Source organism: Oncorhynchus masou, chromosome 19 (genome assembly GCF_036934945.1).
Source record: "Oncorhynchus masou masou isolate Uvic2021 chromosome 19, UVic_Omas_1.1, whole genome shotgun sequence".
Taxonomy (NCBI): Eukaryota; Metazoa; Chordata; class Actinopteri; order Salmoniformes; family Salmonidae; genus Oncorhynchus; species Oncorhynchus masou.
Window position 1 is genome coordinate 16,642,653 of NC_088230.1, and position 21,406 is coordinate 16,664,058.

Genomic DNA, 21,406 nt, shown 5'->3' on the forward strand with positions numbered 1-21,406 from the left:
ACAAATAAACAATACATAAACACAAATGTGACCATACATTTTGTGTGCATCACACATGACAATGCCCTCGTGCACAAAGCGAGGTCCATACAGAAATGGTTAGTCGAGATCGGTGTGGAAGAACTTGACAACTTGACACAAATGTGGGAAGCATTGGAGTCAACATGGGCCAGTGTCCCTGTGGAACACCTTCGACACCTTGTAGAGTCCATGCCCTGACGAAATTAGGTTGTTCTGAGGGCAAAAGGGTGCAACTCAATATTAGGAAGGTGTTAGGAAGGTGTTTGGTATACTCAGTGTGTGTGTGTGTGTGTGTGTGTGTGTGTGTGTGTGTGTGTGTGTGTGTGTGTGTGTGTGTGTGTGTGTCAGAGAGAGAGAGAGAGAGATAGCCAGCACTGCTGGTGAGCAGGGGGAAGAGCACCAGTTTGTTGCCAGCTCAGTAGAGCATAATTAATCTGGAGTTAAGAGCAAAGGAGCCTGGGAACCTGCCTACTCCAGACCCAGCAGTCAAGAAGCAGTTCAAACCTCACAGTGAAGCCTGACCCTGACCTGACCAGCGGTCAGACTGCAAACACAGAGCATCTGTTCTGACAAAATTGGGTTTGGGCTGCAGTGGAGGGGTGTGAGAAAATGTGTGACAGTTTCAATAAATTAGCCTATCATAATGAAGTGGGATATGGACCAATGCACTGAGTCAAAAGACCGCTACACCAACACACAATACCTTTGGAAATGAAGCCATAGATTTAGAGTACTGTGATCGTGACACAGCCCATTGCTGTGTTGAATATGTAGGTGTTGGGCAAGGCAGAATCATTCACCATGTAAAGGGGATAGTGGATCAGTTGAGACTGGGATGCAGTCCTAGTCTGGATCAAGACATTTATCAACTGCTAATCCAGACTTCACTGCTGCAAGGAGTATGTTTATCCACGTACGTGCAAAGATGTGTGTGTACATTCACTATGAACGTGTGTGTGTGAGAAACCCATCGAACCCAGGGCTCTCACCACATTCTTGGCATTGTGTCTCAGTGCTCCATTACACCACAGACACTTCTTTATTAAGTCATCTCTCTCCCTCTTTCTCTTTTCTTGATCTTTCTGTCTACTCTCAGCTCAGTGCAAATAACTTACCCATGGCCTATCGCAAGATGAAGGGGGTGTGTGTGTGTGTGTGTGTGTGTGTGTGTGTGTGTGTGTGTGTGTGTGTTGAATGGGTATAAACCAATTATGTACAGTACCAGTCAAAAGTCTGGACACACCTACTCATTCTAGGGTTTTTCTTTATTTTTACTATGTTCTACATTGTAGAATAGTCATGGGACAGTCCATCATTTCTTTAAGACATTAAGGTCAGTCAATGCAGAACATTTCAAGAACTTTGAAAGTTTCTTCAAGTGCAGTCGCATAAACCATCAAGCGCTATGATGAAACTGACTCTCATGAGTACCGCCACAGGAAAGGAAGACCCACAGTTACCTCTGCTGCAGAGGTTAAGTTCATTAGAGTTAACTGCAACTCAGAAATTGCATCCCAAATAAATGCTTCACAGAGTTCAAGTAACAGACAAATCTCAACATTAACTGCTCAGAGGAGACTGTGAATCAGGCCTTCATGGTTGAATTGATGCAAAGAAACCACTACTAAAGGACACCAATAAGAAGAAAAGATTTGCTTTGGCCAAGAAACACGAGCAATGGACATTAGAGCGGTGGAAATTTGTTCTGACACGGTCAGTGATTTATTTAGAATTCAAAGCACACTTAACCTGTCACGTTCGTCGTAAGAATTATCGGACCAAGGTGCAGCGCGATATGGTTTCCACATGTTTATTAACGGAAACGCACAAAAACAATAACAAATGACCAAAACGTGACGACAATGAGTGCTCACAGGCAACTACACATAAACAAGATCCCACAAACACAGGTGGGAAAAATAACTACTTAAATTTGATCCCCAATTAGAGACAATGATACCAGCTGCCTCTAATTGGGAATCATACAAAACACCAACATAGAAAAAGAAACTAGAACACAACATAGACATAGATATACTAGATCACCCCCTGGTCACGCCCTGACCTACTACACCATAGAGAAACAATGGCTCTCTATGGTCAGGGCGTGACATAACCAGCATGACTACCACAGCATTCTGCAGTGTTACTCCATCCCACCTGGCTTGTGCTTAGTGTGACAAATATAATTTGTTTTTCAAAAGGACAATGACTTAACACACCTCCAGGCTGTGTAAGAGCAATCTGACCAAGAAGGAGAGTGATGGAGTGCTGCATCAGGTTACTACATGAATCCATATGTGTTATTTCATAGTTTTGATGACTTCACTATTATTCTACAATGTAGAAAATAGTAAAAAATGAATTGAATGAGTAGGTGTGTCCAAACATTGGACTGGTACTGTATATAAACTCTGCATTGCCAATGCTATGTATTAGCCATTAAGAGGCTATGAAGCCACTGTTTGGCCATATTGTCACTCCCCAGTAGGAGCAGTCCTCCAAAGGAATTAATGGAATTCTGCAGTATTTCAAAGACAGAATTACATGTATTTAAGTATGTTTGTTGTTGTAGGTGGATAGTAACAGTACTCTCAAAAAAAACTTTAAGGAAAATCTTTCTATATATTTGTTCATTTTTCATTTTAATTTTTATCTCACTTAATATAATTTCAAAGTATGCATTAAGGTGTCTGTAGTATAATAAATGTGTCAAAAATGAATGTAGACATTAATAAATGCATTTCTATAGCTTCCAAAATCTTTATTTTACACTGGAGGACTACCAAGATGGCTGCGTGGTGGTTTCAATACAGCCCCCCTGTCAGTCATCCAGGGTTTAAACACATCATTGGTATAAATCATGTTTGAGTTCCATGGGGGTCACTCTTACTCCATGTCACCGCCATGATCGATGGATCTGACCTCTGACCCTGTGAGTTTGTTCCAGCTAGTCAGACGATTGCGTGGCCCAACGCCAACCAGTCAGATGCTGTAGAGCAAGGTTTCTCTCTGATTTTATTTGGCGCTCCAAGTTTTCTGAGAGTTTTTCATGGTTGTTCATAAAATACTGTAAAAACACCAACAAATCAGCTTCAAGTGATTTTAAATTTGGAAATCTGTTCTAAACTATTCCCACACATAATAGATAGATATACGTGATCGTATACAAAGGTAAGCAAGGTTTGAAATGATGATGTTTTAGTCAAATATTATAGCTGTTTGGGCAGTCAAATTGCAATCTAAAAAAATATTTGTAATTATGTTACGGCCCCGTGACCAAAAATCGGCCTGCAGCTTAATCTAGTTGATGATCCCTGCTATGGAGGCATCGTATTCCACCCCGTTACCACCTTTTGTCCCTCAGGATTAGTTCCTTGGCAACGCTGGTCGCCTGGGAGGTGAGGTTCCCAGAGGAGTGGGACCACAGCCTACCAACTCCAACATCAGGGCGGTGGGGGGTGACAAAGCCTTCTGTGGGTGTAATAGGGAGACATATGTTGAAAGTGTTTGAGCATTAGTGTGTTTCAGTATGACTGTGTGCGAGTACATGCTCATGTGCATGTAGAGTATGCAGAAAGTAAACATGAGCTGCACCTGTGTATATGTTTGTGTATGTGTTTGTGAGAGAGTGTGTATACACAGGAAAAGTCACCTCACTCGGTCTCTTTGTGTTCTCTGGCTGCAGTCAGGGCCATGGGGAGGACAAGGGAGGGAGGGAGGGAGGTAGGAAGGTAGGAGGATGAGTGAGGGCGCTGTAGTCTCCAGTCTCCACTGAGGCAGTAGCACCTGATTCCCGCCCGAGGCAATTACACCAAACAAACAGAACCTGGGAAACAGTAAGGTTCCGGTGGCCTGGAGGAAGGCATGGGAATAGCCAGCCAGGACAGAATGGGTAGAGAAAACAAAGCAGGATTTATGAGAACTGTTTTACCTACTGGGCCTTAAAGGAGTAGTTCACTATTTTACAACTTGATATTAGATGGTTCATCACACTGAAAGTAGTCTATGGACCAGGAGAAACTGTAATCCATGGTTCAGTTCTCTTTAAGTAGTCAATACAAACTTTGGCTAACTTTACCACAAGCTAACACTGAATGGAAGTGATGGGGACATGTGAGCATACTTCTCTTCCTCCTTTTTGTTGCGTCCACTCTGCTCTCTTTCCGGTCCCAAATCCTCCTTTCATGAGATCTCAGACAGACAGTAGGCCTAAACTGGTAAATGCAATTAAACAAACCAAAAGTTCTTTATCACAAGTAATGTGCAGTTTGTGAGCTCAACAATTCTCCAGTTGGAGAATGAGAATGCTATGAATGTATATTATATTGAATGAATTATCAACATTTACAGAATCCAACAGTCTAAATTAATGGGGGGATATATTGTGTTTAACAGTAACTTCATTGATGAATATGTATTTCACGGGGCATTGATAAACATTGACAAACAATTGGCACAATGAAACAAAGAATGCGCACAAATAGATGGGAGTCAATGAGCAATAGCAGAGAGAGAAGTGCCTATCTTTGCCACACACCCTCCCCTCCCCAGTCTCCGGCAAAAAGCTCTGTCATAATCAATTCAGTGTCAGTCAATGTCGGTATGAACACACCTCACACACCCCATCACAGGGCAGACATTCCTGCAGAGTGCCCCCCATAGGAACAGTAGAGGAGCAGGATAGTTTGGCATCCAGCACTGCTTCCTCACCAGAGCCCGACTGGTAATCTTGAACCTGCCCATATAAATCAAAATCTAATATTACAGTCGGACTCATATCACGTTATTCACGTCGCCACAGAGACAACAAGTGTTTTTTCCCGCTCTTTATGGAAACCAAAAGGAGTAATTCTTACCGCCCCAGTGGCTTTCCATAGCCCCCTACGCACACCGCAGCAAGCTCTGTCCATTGTGCTGACACAGGGCAGCGGAGATACCGATTGTTTTGGGCAGCCAACCTGTCACTCAATCATTTTAAATGTTTTTCTATTTTTATATAGGGACAAAAAACTAAAACTGAGAGGGCACAAGCTTGAATTGGGGGGGGGGGGGATAAGCCTCCTTTAGCCCCCTCGTAGAACTGGGTCCAGCATAAAGTAGAGAATCTTGCACAAGTTACAGAAGCTTCAGGACCTTTAGCTGCCGAGAAGAAAGGTCCAGAAAAGTCCGATTCGAGCAGTCGCTACGTCATTTGTGCAGCAGGATTGCCATAAATTAGGATTGCAAATACAAAATGGACAAGTATTTTCTTATTATGGTATAAAAGGTCAGCCATTTTGGTAAGGGAGTTGGTCAACCTTGGTGCCAGTGCTGTGATAAGATATTGTGTAAAACAATGAATTTGAAGATTATCTGCACTGTTTGCTCGCTAGCTAGCCAGACAGTTTTAAAGGAATCATTTCATTATTTTTTCAAAATAAATAAAGTGCAGCAGGTTTATACAGGAAACCCGAGTGATAGCATCAGGTGATATTGCACCGATTAGAGTCATCACACAACCTTAATATGTCAGTCTATTAGTTGACCAAGTTTGCACACACTGATGGCTGCAATCCGCAAGCTATGTGCTAGTAGTCTTGGTGACATCCTGTTACATGCGTTACTCGCTATACATGTCTGTTTTCTGCCTTTTCACCACCCAACCCAGCCTCCATCTGCTTGGGCTCAGCTTTGTTCGGTCAGGGGGATTGGCATACCATGTTCTCTGCCTGTTATTATTACATTTTACATGATGTATGCTCTGGCAGTGAGCTACCCCTGAAGGAGCAGAGCCTAGCGCCAAGACTAATGTACTGCATGTAACCTTGGAATAACTGGTTAAACGAATATGTGGCGTTTCCTGTATGAATATGTCAACATTCCATTCAAACAATACAGTCAATCCACAGGCATACACTGTCTGAAGTCAGTTGATGATAGGACTTAGACAAGTTTTAAATGCAACAAGTACTGATATGGTATCATATAATAACACTCACAGCTTTCCAAGGAAACAAAAATGTATACATTTATGGTCTGTTTACATATATTTTAGAGGCTATTTATACAGACAATTGGTATAAAACCCTTATAAACTGTATTTATAATTGTTTGACAGTATTTTCTGTTGACAATAATTCTATTACACAATTTCTCATATATCACATGCCTTACTTTTATTTTCTGAATAAGTAAAATCAGGAAATAATCACCTGCTATTCATTCCAATTGGACTGGTTTAGGTTTCTCCCTGACCACAACGGCTGCGATTTTCAGACCATTGTTGAACTTTAAAGGGTTAGGAATTAGGATCTCTATGGCGACTGCTTTGTACGCGGTCTGGAACGCGGCCTCCTTTTGGGGGAGCAACCAGCAGTTGCTGTGACTAAACGTAACTAAGGAGATTTGTTTACATTGGCAACTGGGCCTGCTTAGCAGCTGTCCCCTTCTTTATTTTATAGAAATAAAAGTATTTACTTTTCAGTGATACAGACTGTATATATGCAATGGAGTCCAATACGTTATTCTACTCACTGGACCTCGTTTCTGGCAACGGTTTAACTTTGAGCAGTGAGCAAAAAGCTGCCCTGCAGACTTCCCTGGTTATCCTGAGGAACTATCTACAAATTCTGGGCATACAGGGTGACTATTTCATTGCACAAGGGGTCTCAGATGACGAGATGAGTCATAAAAATAGCCTTTTCATGTAAGGGGTGCAAAGGAAATAGTTTAGAACCTCTTTCACCACAATATTTATAGCCAGCTTGCTTTTAGCAAGTCACTCTTGTGGCTTTGGGGTTGTGATCCCTTCTCCTTTTCAGATGTTCTCTCTTGATCTATATATCTCTCTCTCTCTACTTTCTCTGTGTGCCCTGTTGTACACATGTGTTTGTATCCTCTCCCCACTCCAGTTTCAACTGTGTGGACTGGCACCGGCTTCCCCCTGCCGCACTGAGGCAATGCTAGCGGAGGTTTCTTCTGCAGCAAAAGGCACCTCACATAAGTATGAGCACACAGAGACAAGGGGGGGGGGTGAGGCTATGGAGGAGGACGTCATGGTGAGGAGAAGTGTGTGACACATTATGTTGTTTGAATGTTGAACTAGGCTAATGGTGTTTTGCTTATTAGTAAGTGATGAATGTGCAGTGACTTGATGCAGATGACCGTGGTGACTGTGTGTGGTATTATTGCAGAGTGATGAGTAATGGATGTTGTGACGGATGTTTGGTAATGGTTGTTATTTGGTTTGGGTTGCAGATCAAGGTGAATGAGGAGAATAGGCTGCCCACCACTGTCCACACCATTGATAAGGAGGTGTCTGTGGTCCTGCGCGACACCTCCATTAAGAGTCCCCATGGTCTGGTGCAGAGGGTAGCGCTACTGTTCAAAGTAGTTAATGAAATGGGTGGCTCCACGTAGAGTGTGGTGGTTACCAGTTGAGAATGTGCTCAGTCTTTTGGGAGATGGGACACAGCTGTGTGTGTTTTTGCCTGGAGATGATGACTCAGCTGTGTGGTTTTTAGCCCAGAGTGTGTTGGAAGTTGTAACCAGAATCCAGACCATCATATATTACACACTGCACATTGTGCATCTGTTGTGTACACATATGTTGTACTGTGTTTTCACTCTCATACATGGACGGAATCATATCATGCTGTCAGTGACTGAGTGAGGGAATGAGTGATTGTGTGTGTGTTCTGTCTATCCTGCAGGTCTGTCCTCCTCAGAGATGGATAAACTCAGGTGCTTCCTGCACTTCACTGAGCCGACAAACCTGAAGAAAAAATCCATCCTGGACTTGGCTGCCCTCGATCCCTCCATCAACTTTGTGGACCCTCTGAGTTAGGACATCCCCAAAGGTTGTTACCTTTGGTGCCAAATCTCTCACTACACCACTTCTTTATCAGGGCCATTCTAACAGGTACAGTCGGTCTAACTTTCCCCCCATGGGAGGAGTTTACTTCCAATAAATTGTCTGTCTTTACAAATAGATCCAGTTCCTTGAGTTCCTGAAAAGCCCTTCAAAGAGTCTTTGTGGGAGACAAAATGTAATATGAACATGAGGTTACTTCTGTTGGACATGCTCTGGTGGCCATGCACTATTATACTAAACCAGCCTTGTTATTGGCGCTGACAATGATTTGGGTTGGCAGTTGAGAGCCCAGTCTTTCTGCGAGGAAACTATCCAGGCATCCTCTTCTGGATCTTGACTCCATATTTTATTGTTCTGCTCTGTAAAGCTGGCCGTTTTGGCTAACACATCATATAAAACAGCTGTAGGCCTATCTGCTGACAGCAGTTCCAGTCGTGGGTCAGTAGCGAGGACGTGAGCAAGGCTGAATGGATAAACTCATGAGTCTGCAAAATGGTCAATTGAAGCCTTGCTCTGCTGATTGTGGATCGTCACCAGGTGGAATATACATTCTAGAACACGGTTAAGTAATTCCCTGGGTAGTATTCAAACTGGTCTTCAGTACTCAATCTGGGATGGAATTGAAAGATAGCTGACAGCCTTTCCCTTTAGATAGTTATATTTCAGGCCAAGCCTTGGGCACACAACCCACTGTTAGTCTAGCCTTGAGTTTTAGAATGATACATTTCAGACAATATTATATACAGTCACCATATTTTTCACAAGGGAAGCCAACATGATTCAACCAGACGCCAAAACAGAGGGCCAGGGATAAATGTAATACAGTATATATGGATGTAGTTAGTCTGAACATGTATCAAAATGTGTTTGTTGCGTGCTCAAGAGAATGATTGCTATGGACAAGTGATAGATAATACTGTGTGTGTGTGTCCTGACCCTGTGTCTAAAACATTTCACAGCTGTTCATTTAACAGGGATGAGTGTCTCTGTGGTGTGTGTGTGTGTGTGTGTGTGTGTGTGTGTGTGTGTGTGTGTGTGTGTGTGTGTGTGTGTGTGTGTGTGTGTGTGTGTGTGTGTGTGTGTGTGTGTGTGTGTGTGTGTGTGTGTGTGTGTGTGTGTGCATGTGTGCGGTGGTGATTTTAGCATGTAAATCTGCATGCCAGCAAAACCACTACACAACACAACACTAACCAATATATTAATTGGACTATAACAGTGACAAACGGTGCCCACAAACTATTAGGGCCTACAGAAAGCTGTCCCAACAGCAGTACCAACACCTTACCACTGTTACATCTGGCTATGAACGAAGCCATGTCTGGAAGAAAAATAGTTTGTTCAACCTCATTTACAGCCTTTAAAAAAAACAAGGTCGAGTCATGACATTAGTGATCTTCAGGTCGAAGCTCTAGAAAAAGGCCAGAGTTCCCAACTTGGAATTTAGAGTTGGGATGACCTTTCAAAACTTATTTTTTCTTGTTTTTGTCCGAGTTCCCAGTTTTCTTGAACTCACTGAAGTCTGAGACTTCCCAATTCTGAGTTTCCAGGTGTTTTGAAAGCGACAGAAGTCATGCTGGATTGACAGCATGGCCAATGTTGAATGTTTACCTTTTAAACTTGGAAAAGAGACCCTTAAACCCAGACTTGGACCACACATCTACTCCACTGAGTAGCAGACTAGTGATTGCTTTGCAATGCTTGCAGTTAGACACTGATTCCTTCCAAACCAAACCACTGTTGTGTAATGTTTATGGCTGATGAGCATGGATTCGTTTTATCTATAATTTATCTTCATTATTTATCTTCATATTACAAGGATTGAAAAGTATTTGCCAGTAGATTGTCAATTTGATTCACGATGATGACTTCTAGCTTGCTAGCTAAGATTTTGAAAGTAAGATGTTGACATGATCAGTCCAATCAAAGCTACAGTAGATATAACGTGATTTGAAGTCATTTTATCTATGGCCATGTCTCCTGAAATCACTTGTTGAAATCACATCAACCTGGCTGGAGAGTTTATTTTGTTCATGGAACTGCAATACGTGATAAGTATATTATCCATAGAATAACAGACCCAATTTACTGGAATAGCTGTTCATAGATAGCTCTGGCACAGAGCAGGTTCATGCTTTACATTACAACATATGTAGAGTACAACCATACCTGACACAGGAAGCGGCACAGGTCCTAATCCAGGCAGTTGTGATCTCCCGTCTGGACTACTGCAGCTCGCTGTTGGCACAAGCGGGGAGCTCCTGCAATTTATCCAAAACGCTGCAGCCCACATGGTGTTCAATCATCCCAAGTTCTCCCATGTCACCCCGCTCCTCTGCACACTCCACTGGCTTCCAGTCGATGCTCACATCAACTACAAGACCATGGTACTTGCCTACGGAGCAGCAAGATAAACTGCCCCTCCCTACCCTCAGGCTATGCTCAAACCCTACATCCCAACCTGAGTACTCCGTCTCAGAATCATCTCCAAATTGGATCCTTTCAAGTAGGCCATACAATTACACTTTGCTATAATGACACAGCATGTCATACTTCACTGTGGTAAAGGGGCATAAATACCTGTCATGTTATGATATGCCTTTCAGATTCATGCCATATAACTGGTTTCCCGTTCTTCTCCAGCGATCATAAGGTAAAATGGACCTAAAACAATAGTAATGTAGCCTATTTAGTGCCTTCAGAAAGTATTCATACCCCTTGACTTATTCCACATTATGTTATGTTAGAGACTGAATTCAAAATAGATTAAATCGGGGGTTTTCTCACACCCATCTACACACAATACCCCATAATGACCAAATAAAACATGTTTTTAGAAATGTTTGCAAATTTATTGAGAATGAAGTACAGAAATAACTCATTAAAGTAAGTACTTACACCCCTGAGTGAATACATGTTCGAATCACATATTACAGCTGTGAATCTTTCTGGGTAAGTCTCTAAGAGCTTGGCACACCTGGATTGTACAATATATGCACATTATTATTTTTTTAATTCTTCAAGTTGGTTGTTGACCATTGCTAGACAGCCATTTTCAAGTCTTGCCATAGATTTTTAAGACTATTTAAGTTAAAACTGTAACTAGACCACTCAAGAAAATTAAATGTCATCTTGGTAAGCAACTCCTGTGTATATTTGGTCTTATGTTTTAGGTTACTGTCTTGCTGAAAGGTGAATTTGTCTCCCAGTGTCTATTGGAAAGCAAACTGAACCAGGTTTTCCTCTAGGATTTTGTCTGTGCTTAGCTCTTTTCCGTTTCTTTTTACCCTAAAAAAACTCAGTGATCTGTTGTGTTGGATTTGCCCCAAACATAATGCTTTGGGCTCCATTTCTGGCTAGCGATAAGGCGGTGCTAGTGTCAAACGCACGTTAGTTTGCAATTTCATCATGCAAAAACTGGAGCAATTTACCTGTCTTATATCAGCTTGCTTGTGCTCAGATGGGAGGGATGGAAATATTTGTCGTGTGTCCTTAACGAAGGCTGGCTCAAAAGCAATGTGGCTTTTTTATCCTGTGGATTTTACAGTATTACATGTATTTATTGTTGTTGTTTTTTTTTAACAGATTGCTTGTTTTTCGTTTAATTTTATTACAAACAATCTTATTAGAATGATTGAACTTCCCGGATTCATGTTTACTACGTCTGTGGCGCGCATGCACTGCAACTTCTGGAGATATATGACTGCAATCTGATGTGTAAGATGGTTCGGTTATGTTCGTAAAACATAGGCCTATTTGGGAGCAGTATAATAACGAGTGTTAAGAATTTAATTACAATTATTCTCTCTCTTTTTGGGCCGTTTTAATAATCCAATTTACAGTAAGACTTTCCCCTATATCAGTGTGAATGCTATTGAAGCCCTGCAATTACTTAGAACAATGTGGACAACTTGAAGCAATCACATATTTTGCCATGGAGCACATTCTGATTGACAAGTGAGGGGCCAAGCCTCGACCCACCCACTTGTTAATTCATCAAAACCCAGCCCTTTTTCGCCAACACCAGCAAGTGCGCCGATAATTGTGATACTGAAAATAGCTCAAATATTTCTGACACACCCCTGAACCAACAGTATAGCGCAACTGCCTGTGCTTCTTAGACTTACCATTGCATTAGGTTTGTTAAAAGAGTCCTTCATATTCAGGACAAAGTTAATTTCTTTGCCACATTTTTTGCAGTTTTACTTTAGTGCCATATTGCAAGCAGGATGCATGTTTTGGAATATTTTCATTATGCACAGACTTCCTTATTTTTACCCTGTAATTTAGGTTAGTATTGTGGATTAACTACAATGTTGTTGATCCATCCTCAGTTTTCTCCAATCACAGCCATTAAACTCTGCAAGTCTTTTAAAGTCACCATTGGCTTCATGGTGAAATCCCTGAGAGGTTTCCTTCCTCTCCAACAACTGAGTTAGTTAGGAAGGGCACCTTTATCTTTGTAGTGACTAGGTGTATTGATACACCATCCAAAGTGTAATAACTTCACCATACTCAATTGGATATTCAATGTCCGTGCTTTTTTTTTTTTTTTTTTTACACATCTACCAATAGCACTTTGCGAGGCATTGGAAAACCTCCCTGGTTTTGTGATCGAGTCCATTTGAAATTCACAGATTTTAAAAGAAAAATGTAAATTGAACCTTTATTTAACTAGGCAAGTCAGTTAAGAACAACTTCTTTATAATGACAGCCTACCCCGGACGATGCTGGGCCAATTGTGTGCCACCTTTTGGGACTCCCAATCACGGATGGATGTGATACAGCACTGCTCAACTGAGGGACCTTACAGATAATTGTATGTGTTGGGTACAGAGATAAGTTAGTCCTTAAAAAAAATATGTTAAAAGACTATTATTTCACACAGTGAGTCCATGCAACTTATGTGACTTGTTAAGCACATCTTTACACTTGAACTTATTTAGGCTTGCCATAACAAAGGGTTGAATTCTTACTGACTCAAGATATTTAAACTTTTCATTCATGATTAATTTCAAAACATTTTTAACTCCACTTTGACATTATGGGGTATTGTGGATAGGCCAGTGACACAAAATATAAATGTGAAATTCAGGCTGTAACACAACAAAATGTGGAAAAAGGGGTGTGAATACTTTCTGAAGGCCCTGTATTTACAATAGTTTTATCCAACCAGATTGCTCATATACCTAGCTCTTATCAATGTATAAATTACAGTGCATGGAGAAGGCTGTTATTTCCTATCTAAAAAGAGAAAGTAGAGGTTTTTCCACTTGGAATGGACAGGTTCACTTGACCTTATTCATGATTTCTTCACGTGTAAAGATGGTAGAATTAAGGTCAGAATAAGTATATCAGTAGACAGACCTCTGCCACACCTCCATTTCTGTGATCTCCACCCCAAACAAATAGCTGCCTGGTACCTGTTTCCTCATGCTTAAGTTCAAGGTCAGAATGAGAAAAAGGAATAAGTTCCATTTACACCTGCGTATCTTGGGACTTGATTCCCCCCATTGGGAATAGCGGAATCAGTAATGGGAGTGATGTGAGACCTGTACGTGGTCCCGATTTCTGAAGGGTCATTTGAGGAGCAGCAGATGGGGGTTAGAAAGACTTTCGAACCATCAGTGTGTGAGTGTAGGGTTGTGGAGCTAGCAGTTTGAGCACAGCAGTACTGTGTGTGATCAGCAGCATGCTGTGGCTGGGCCTGACCACCTTTGAAGAACCCTTGACACCCTGGCACAGATTCATCTACATGGGCGACAGTCTCAAAGAACCTGGGCCTGCCCTTCATGTTTTAAAAGAGCCAGTGAGTCACTGAAAAAAATAATAATACCATCAACCACTCATCTGAGAAAAGCAGTGTTTCATCTCCACCCACACTGAAAGCAGCCAGAACTGAGATATTTATGCAAGAGATGCTTCTTTCCTGTTATTTAACGTAAATAAACAGAAACAAAAATCATTCCGTTTACTTCCACATGCACTTGGCTACTTCTGCTAATAGACCCAGTAAATGCTTACTCATGCAATCACACACAGTATACAGCTAGTGGAGGGATAGTAAGCAGATCTGTTTTATTTGCACATCTGTCTTGAAGTACACAATGTCAACATACCACCTACATTGAAACAGTTGTTCCACTGGCCCAATTGCTCTTGGGATAAATTTAGTTTTTCCAGAGTTAATTTCCAGGGCATCTTCAAAGGCCGAATGACAGAATGGGTGTTGTTTCTGGGTATTGCGCCGAATGACTTGTTCCAATGGGTAACAGCCACTAAATAGGTTGGACAAATACAAATGCTCCCTCAGCTGTTCAAAAAGCTAGTTTTCAAAGTCAATGGATGAGTCCCAAATGAGGCAGGAGTTCCATGGGGATAGACATCCGATAGAATTGCTGCACCCCATCTATGTCCCACCCACACTGACTCCTACTGCTGTGGGTTGACATGCCCCCATGTCGTCAATGTTTCAGGTAGAGGATTTTCTTGCCGTATTGTACATTGTTTCTGAGAGCTGGGTGGCCGACAGAGATGCGATTTTTACACCACTTCAGCCCTGCCCTATAGATGGGCTTCACCGAGTCAATGGACCAGCGAGTCAGGTATCTGTGTGATAAAACGACACAGGTGTGAATTGGCCAGAGACAACAGAAGGTTAGCCAAAGACGACGTACAAGTGTTAATGTTAAAGGTAATGTTATGAGAGGTCTAACAAGAAACAATACAGGTGTGAGAAGGTACATTCGGAGACACTTCAGGAGTCAAAAACACACGCACTAGTTACCTGTTGAGCTGGGGCTTGGGCTTCTTTGGTACGTGTCCCTCTGGGAGAGGTGGTTTGTGATTGGGGAGAAGACCTGGAATAGAGTACGTTTACCATTTTGAAGAAAATACACATCACTATAGTAGAGTATCCAGAGCTGACACACAGAGTATCGTACCTGCTCTATGCGCCATTTGCACACAGATGGCGATCTTGCGGTGCTCTTGGGCACAGAGACCAGTGACTCTACGAGGCAGCATTCCTCCATCAGACCTGATGAACTGACTGAGCAACAGGACATCCTGACAAAGACAAAACACAGGGAATTACTGTAGGTCTGAGCTCACAGAACAGGCACACATACTGATAGACAAAACACAGGGAATTACTGTAGGTCTGAGCTCACAGAACAGGCACACATACTGATAGACAGAAACACAGGCACACATACTGATATAAAATGCATGAGACACATAGGAGATGTGAGCATGTGGACCAGCACTGATCATGGCCACCGTATTATTTCTGTGGAGCAGTCGAGAGGCAGTAGCTAAGTATTCACTCAGGTGTCAATGAAAACACTTACTGTGTAGTTGTATTTGTTCTGCAGGTTCCATCGGTAGATGGGGCACTGGGCTGTGGGGTTGGGTGGCTGTGGTCCGGCTGGAGTATCCTGTGTTAACCCCTCAATCTGAGAAAGAATGCAATGACAGTCAATAACTAAATAAGCACCGCACAAATACTTCCAATCTACTGTAGACATTTACTAGCAAGATAAGTGTTGATAGCTTACATGGCATAGAGATTGTCTTAAATATCTTGAAATGTGTGGATACCATATTGACTAGTACTATTAAGTTAAAAGCAATACATTGACATAGCTAGAGAAACGCAACACATCACCACAGAAACCACAAAATGAGTAGTGTGCAATGAAGAACCAACAGGTTAGATAGCTTATCACTTACTATTGTTGTTTTGCCTTCATTCTTTTCCACGACTGAAAACAAATAAAATAGGCAGTCACAGTTAGTACAATTCCAGGCCGCTGTTTCATAACATACAGGTGTTGTGACAAAAATCACCCCACCCCCCTTCGCGTGAACGCGCATACATAAATTATTCATTGCAAGTTCTTCACTCCGTTGTCAGTTTAGCCTACATTTCACTGATCTTAGTAGCAAAGAGTATTTTTTATTTGTGTCCTTCAAGGCAGCTGTCAATGATCACGTTAGGCTGAGTTTCATTTTAGTATGGCGGTTTGATCGCGGGGGAGGCACTAGTAATGTCTACAGTTTGGCTATGTTTCAAGTGTATTAGTCTAAATAAATCTCTTTGCCAGAATTCGTGATCTCTCCCATGTCTTATTCGACTAATAGTTGTTCTGAATGTTTATTGCTTGCCTACATTTTACTCCCTATGTTTAATATAACACACATACACGAATTATTAATTTCGGTTGCCTATCCTGACATGAAGTTTGTTCTATAGAAAGTTGACTGATGTGTGCCTCAAAGTATTTGACTCTAGCCACAAAACTAAGGAAAATAGAAAGTGGGTGTGGTGTTTCGGCAAGGCCATTTTCTTGCCTGCCGAAATCCTAAAGGTAAATTGACAACGGAGTGAAAAGCAGAAATCTTAACTAGCAAGCAAGTCGCAACAATGAGGGAATCGAGTGTGCGCGTTCACGCGAGGGGGGATTTTCGGCATAACACCGGCAAGCTAATTTAGCTTGTGCTTCTAGTGAGTTTTAAAAAAGAAATTAAACTACAACGTGGTCGTTCAAATGATTTTATTCTTATAATCAACTACCACAACTATCTTTAACGCCTAAAATAACCCTTATCGAAGGGCAAAGCTTACCGAATGAATGCGCTACTGCTAGCAGCGCGAGCTGTCATATGGCTACAACAGGATTCAAGGAGAATCTCACCTTGTCGAATTCCTCTACTTTGAATAATCCCAAAAACCGAGAGTTGAGGGTAATTGGTTATATTCTGAAAGACACTCATATTGCTGCTGCTGGCCACACTTTTTACACCAGATAGAGAGGTCCAAATAGACCCCAGCACACAGCGCGCTGCCATCTTGGAATTGTGACCTTCTCTTCTTCCTGCTTCTTCTTTGAAGGATTATTGGCAGCCTCCACCCAAAATCTTGTATTGCTGCCAGGTACTGTGTGGGATGAAAACAAAACGTTCCCAACTTTATAACTGAACAAAAATATAAACGTGTTGGTCCCATGGAGCTTGGTCACCAGATGTACTGCGTTTCCCCCGACACATTGGTGCGGTTGGCTTCCGGGTCAAGAAGCAGTGCAGCTTGACGGGGTTGTGTTTTGGAGGACGCTTGGCTCTCGATCTTCGCCTCTCCCAAGTCTGTACTGGAGTTGCAGCGATGGGACTAGACTGTAACTACCAATTGGATATCACAAAATTTGGCAGAAAAAAAGGGTAGAAAATAATAAAAGTTTAAAATCCAGGGTTACTCCAAGCAGTTTAGTCACCTCAACTTGCTCAATTTCCACATTATTTATTACAATATTTAGTTGAGATTCAGGGTTTAGTGAATGATTTGTCCCAAATATCTAAGAATGGCGCCGGAGAGGATGGTTGCCGTTTTATGGGCTCCTAACCAATTGTGTTATTTTGTGGGGGGTTTCTCACATTGTTTGTAACTTAATTTGTACATAATCTTGATGCTACCGTCTCTTCCGGGTATCAGAACAGTAATTACTAAACTCAAACTGGACAAAGATTTTTTTCTTTAATCAGTATGACGCAAAGGAAATAATGTTGCTCCCAGACAAAGCCCAAATCCACGTTGGCGAGTGGGTAACCCGCCTCTACCATCTGTTCTATTGGTCAACGTGCAATCACTAGAGAATAAATTGGATGAGCTCAGTTTGAGACTATCCTACCAACAGGACATTAGAAACGGTAATATCTTATGTTTCACCAAATCATGGCTGAACAATGACACAGATAATATACAGTTGGCTGGGTTTTCCGTGCATCGGCAGGACAGAACACTTATGTCCGGTAAGACGAGGGTTGGTGGTGTGTGTCTATTTGTCAATAACAGCTGGTGTGCGATGTCTAATTTTAAGGTAGTCTCGAGGTATTGCTCGTCTCTCATGTTAAGCTGTAGACCACACTACCTACCAAGAGAGTTTATCCATATTTTTCGTAGCTATCTATTTACCACCACAAACTGACAATGACACTAAGACCACACTCAACGAGCTGTATAAGGCTATAAGCGTACAATAAAATGCTCATCCAGGCACTCCTAGTGCAAGCAAACTTAAATCCGTTTTACCTCATTTCTACCAGCATGTCACGTGTAACCAGATGGAAAAAAAACTCTAGACCACCTTTACTCCTCACACAGAGACATGTACAAAGCTCTCCCTCGTCCTCCATTTGAATATCTGACCATAATTCTATCTCCTGATTCCTGCTAACAAGCAAACACTGAAGCAGGAAGTACCAGTGACTCGCTCAATACGGAAGTGGCCAGTTGACGCTGTAGGACTGTTTTGCTAGCACAGGCTGGAATATGTTCCGTTATTCATTCAATGGCATTGAGGAGTATACCACCTAAGTCACCGGCTTCATCAATAAGTGCATTGACAACGTCATCCCCACATTTGAAGTCTGAAGTTTACATACACTTTAGACAAATACATTTAAACTCAGTTTTTCACAATTCCTGACATTTAATCGTAGTAAAAATTAATTCCCTGTCGTAGGTCAGTTAGGATCACCACTTTATTTTAAGAATATGAAATGTCAGAATAATAGTAGAGATAATTATTTATTTCAGCTTTTATTTCTTTCATCATATTCCCAATGAGTCAAAAGTTTAGTGTTTGGTAGAATTGCCTTTAAATTGTTTAATTTGGGTAAAATGTTTCAGGTAGCCTTCCACAAGCTTCCCACAATAAGTTGGTTGACTTTTGGCCCATTCCTCCTGACAGAGCTGGTGTAATTTAGTCAGGTATGTAGGCCTCCTTGCTCGCACACACTTTTTCAGTTCTGCCCACAAATTTTCAGGGGCTTTGTGATGGCCACGCCAATACCTTGACTTTGTTGTCCTTAAGCCATTTTCCCATAACTTTGGAAGTATGCTTGGTGTCATTGTCCTTTTGGAAGACCAGTCCTTCCTGCAGCTAAGCACCCCCGCGACATGATGCTGCCACCTACGTGCTTCACGGTTGGGATGGTGTTCTTAGCTTGCAACCATCCCCCTTTTCCTCCAAACATAATGGTCATTATGGCCAAACAGTTCTATTTTTGTTTCATCAGATAAAGTACGATCTTTGTCCCCATGTGCAGCTGCAAACCGTAGTCTGGCTTTTTTATGGCTGTTTTGGAGCAGTGGCTTTTTCCTTGCTGAGCGACCTTTCAGATTATGTCGATATAGGACTCATTTTACTGTGGATTTAGATAATTTTGTAGTTGTTCCCTCCAGCATCTTCACAGGGTCCTTTGCTGTTGTTCTAGGATTGATTTGCACTTTTCGCACCAAAGTACGTTCATCTCTAGGAGACAGAAAGCGTCTCCTTCCTGAGCGGTATGATGGCTGCGTGGTCCCATGGTGTTTATACTTGTGTACTATTGTTTCTACAAATGAACGTGGTACCTTCAGGTGTTTGGAAATTGCTCCCAAGGATTAACCAGACTTGTGGAGGTCTACAATGTTTTTTCTGAGGTCTTGGCTGATTTCTTTTGATTTTCCAATGATGTCAAGCAAAGAGGCACTGAGTTTGAAGGTAGGCCTTGAAATACATCCACAGGTACACCTCCAATTAACTCAAATTATGTAAATTAGCGTATCAGAAGCTTCTAAAGCCATGACATAATTTTCTGGAATTTTCCAAGCTTATTTAAAGGCACAGTCAACTTAGTGTATAGTAACTTCTGACCCGCTGGAATTGTGATACAGTGAATTGTAAGTGAAATAATCTGTCTGTAAACATTTGTTATAACAATTACTTGTTTTATGCACAAAGTAGATGTCCTATCCGACTTGCCTAAAATATAGTTGGTTAACAAGACATTTGTGGAGTGGTTGAAAAACAAGTTTTAATGACTCCAACCTGGATGGAGCCATGGATTACCGGCAACACCCGCACAGAGCTAAAGGCTAGAGCTGCTGCTTTCAAGGAGCTGGACATTAATACAGACTTTTAAGAAATCCCGCTATGCCTTCAGACGATCAAAGGCAAAGCCTCAATACAGGACTAAGATTGAATCCTACGACACCAACTCTGACGCTCGTCGGATGTGGCAGGGCTTTCAAACTATTACGGACTACAAAGGAAATCCCAGCTGCGAGCTGCCCAGTGATGCAAGCCTACCAGACGGGCTAAATGCCTTTTATGCTCACTTCGAGACAAGCAACATTTAAGCATGCATGATAGAACCAGCTATTCAGGATGACTGTGTGTTCACGCTTTCCGTAGCCGATGTGAGCAAGACCTTTAAACAGGTCGACATTCACAAGGCTGCATGTCCAGACGGATTACCAGGACGTGTACTCAGAGCATTTTCAACCTCTCCCTGACCGAGTCTGTAACACCTACATGTTTCAAGCAGACCACCATAGCCCCTGTGCCCAAGAAAGCAAAGGTAACCTGCCTAAATGACTTCTGCCCGTAACACTCATGTCGGTAGCCATGAAGGGCTTTGTAAGGCTGGTCATGGCTCACATTAACAACATCATCCCAGGAACCCTAGACCCACTCCACTTCACATACCGCCCCTACAGATCCACAGATGACACAATCTCAATCGATCTCCACACTGCCCTTTACCAGCTGGACAAAAGGAACACCTATGTGAGAATGCTGTTCATTGACTGCAGCTCAGTGTTCAACACCATTGTGCCCACAAAGCTCGTTACTAAGCTAAGGACCCTGGGACTAAACACCTCCCTCTGCAACTGGATCTTGGACTTCCTGATAGGACGCCCCCAGGTGGAAAGGGTAGGCAAAAACACATCTGCCACGCTGATCCTCAACACGGGGGCCCCTCAGGGGTGTGTGTTTAGTCCCCTCCTGTACTCCCTGTTCACCCATGAATGCGTGGCCACGCATGACTCCAACACCATAATTAAGTTTGCTAATTATACAACGGTGGTAGGCCTGATCACCGACAATGATGAGACAGCCTATAGGGAGAAGGTCAGAGACCTGGCAGTGTGGTGCCAGGACAACAACCTCTCTCTCAATGTGAGGAATACATAGGAGCTGATCGTGGACTACAGGAAAAAGAGGGCCGAACACTCCCCCATTCACATCGATGGGGTTGTAGTGGAGCGGGTCGAGAGTTTCAAGTCCCTTGGTGTCCACATCACCAACAAGCTATCATGGTCCAAACACACCATGAAAGTCGTGAAGAGGGCACGATAACATCTTTCCTCCTCAGGAGACTGAAAATATTTGGCATGGGTCCCAAGATCCTCAAAAAGTTATACAGCCAAGCGCCTTCTTCACCACACTGTTTGTGTGTGTGGACCATTTCAGATTGTCGGAGATGTGTATGCCGAGGAACTTGAAGCTTTCCACCTTCTCCACTGCGGTCCCGTCGATGTGGATTGGGGGTGCTCCCTCTGCTGTTTCCTGAAGTCCACGATCAGCTCCTTCGTTTTGTTGACATTGAGGGAGAGGTTATTTTCCTGTCACCACTCCGCCAAGGCCCTCGCCTCCTCCCTGTCTCATCATTGTTGGCAATCAGGCCTACTACTGTTGTGTTGTCTGC

General features: G+C 42.4%; 1 protein-coding gene, 1 long non-coding RNA gene and 1 pseudogene across 2 annotated transcripts; 1 reads left to right on the forward strand and 2 right to left on the reverse strand.

Moving 5' to 3' along the window:
• Positions 1 to 4,164: 4,164 nt before the first annotated feature.
• LOC135505552 (uncharacterized) lies at positions 4,165 to 5,316 on the reverse strand. The gene is made up of 3 exons (XR_010450285.1): positions 4,881 to 5,316; positions 4,637 to 4,759; positions 4,165 to 4,238 (listed from the first exon to the last, which is right to left on the reverse strand). It is a non-coding gene; the product is annotated as an uncharacterized LOC135505552 (long non-coding RNA).
• Positions 5,317 to 6,509: 1,193 nt separating this feature from the next.
• LOC135505522 (radial spoke head protein 9 homolog) lies at positions 6,510 to 13,674 on the forward strand (annotated as a pseudogene).
• Positions 13,675 to 13,926: 252 nt separating this feature from the next.
• On the reverse strand, positions 13,927 to 16,989 carry LOC135505884 (large ribosomal subunit protein mL66-like). The gene is made up of 6 exons (XM_064925089.1): positions 16,573 to 16,989; positions 15,608 to 15,639; positions 15,226 to 15,330; positions 14,818 to 14,941; positions 14,661 to 14,733; positions 13,927 to 14,482 (listed from the first exon to the last, which is right to left on the reverse strand). Exons 1-6 carry the CDS (start codon positions 16,724 to 16,726, stop codon positions 14,338 to 14,340), a joined length of 633 nt encoding a protein of 210 aa, XP_064781161.1. The 5' UTR covers positions 16,727 to 16,989; the 3' UTR covers positions 13,927 to 14,337.
• Between the last annotated feature and the right edge of the window lie 4,417 nt (positions 16,990 to 21,406).

Bases quoted from the DNA above. Each gene is read 5' to 3' on its own strand.
- LOC135505884 (XM_064925089.1), bottom strand. From the start codon at position 16,726: ATGGCAGCGCGCTGTGTGCTGGGGTCTATTTGGACCTCTCTATCTGGT. The intron at 14,942-15,225 runs GTAAGTGTTTTC...TGTCTTTGTCAG, and splicing joins AGAACAAATACAACTACACA to GATGTCCTGTTGCTCAGTCA. The intron at 14,734-14,817 runs GTACGATACTCT...ACTCTATTCCAG, and splicing joins GCAAATGGCGCATAGAGCAG to GTCTTCTCCCCAATCACAAA.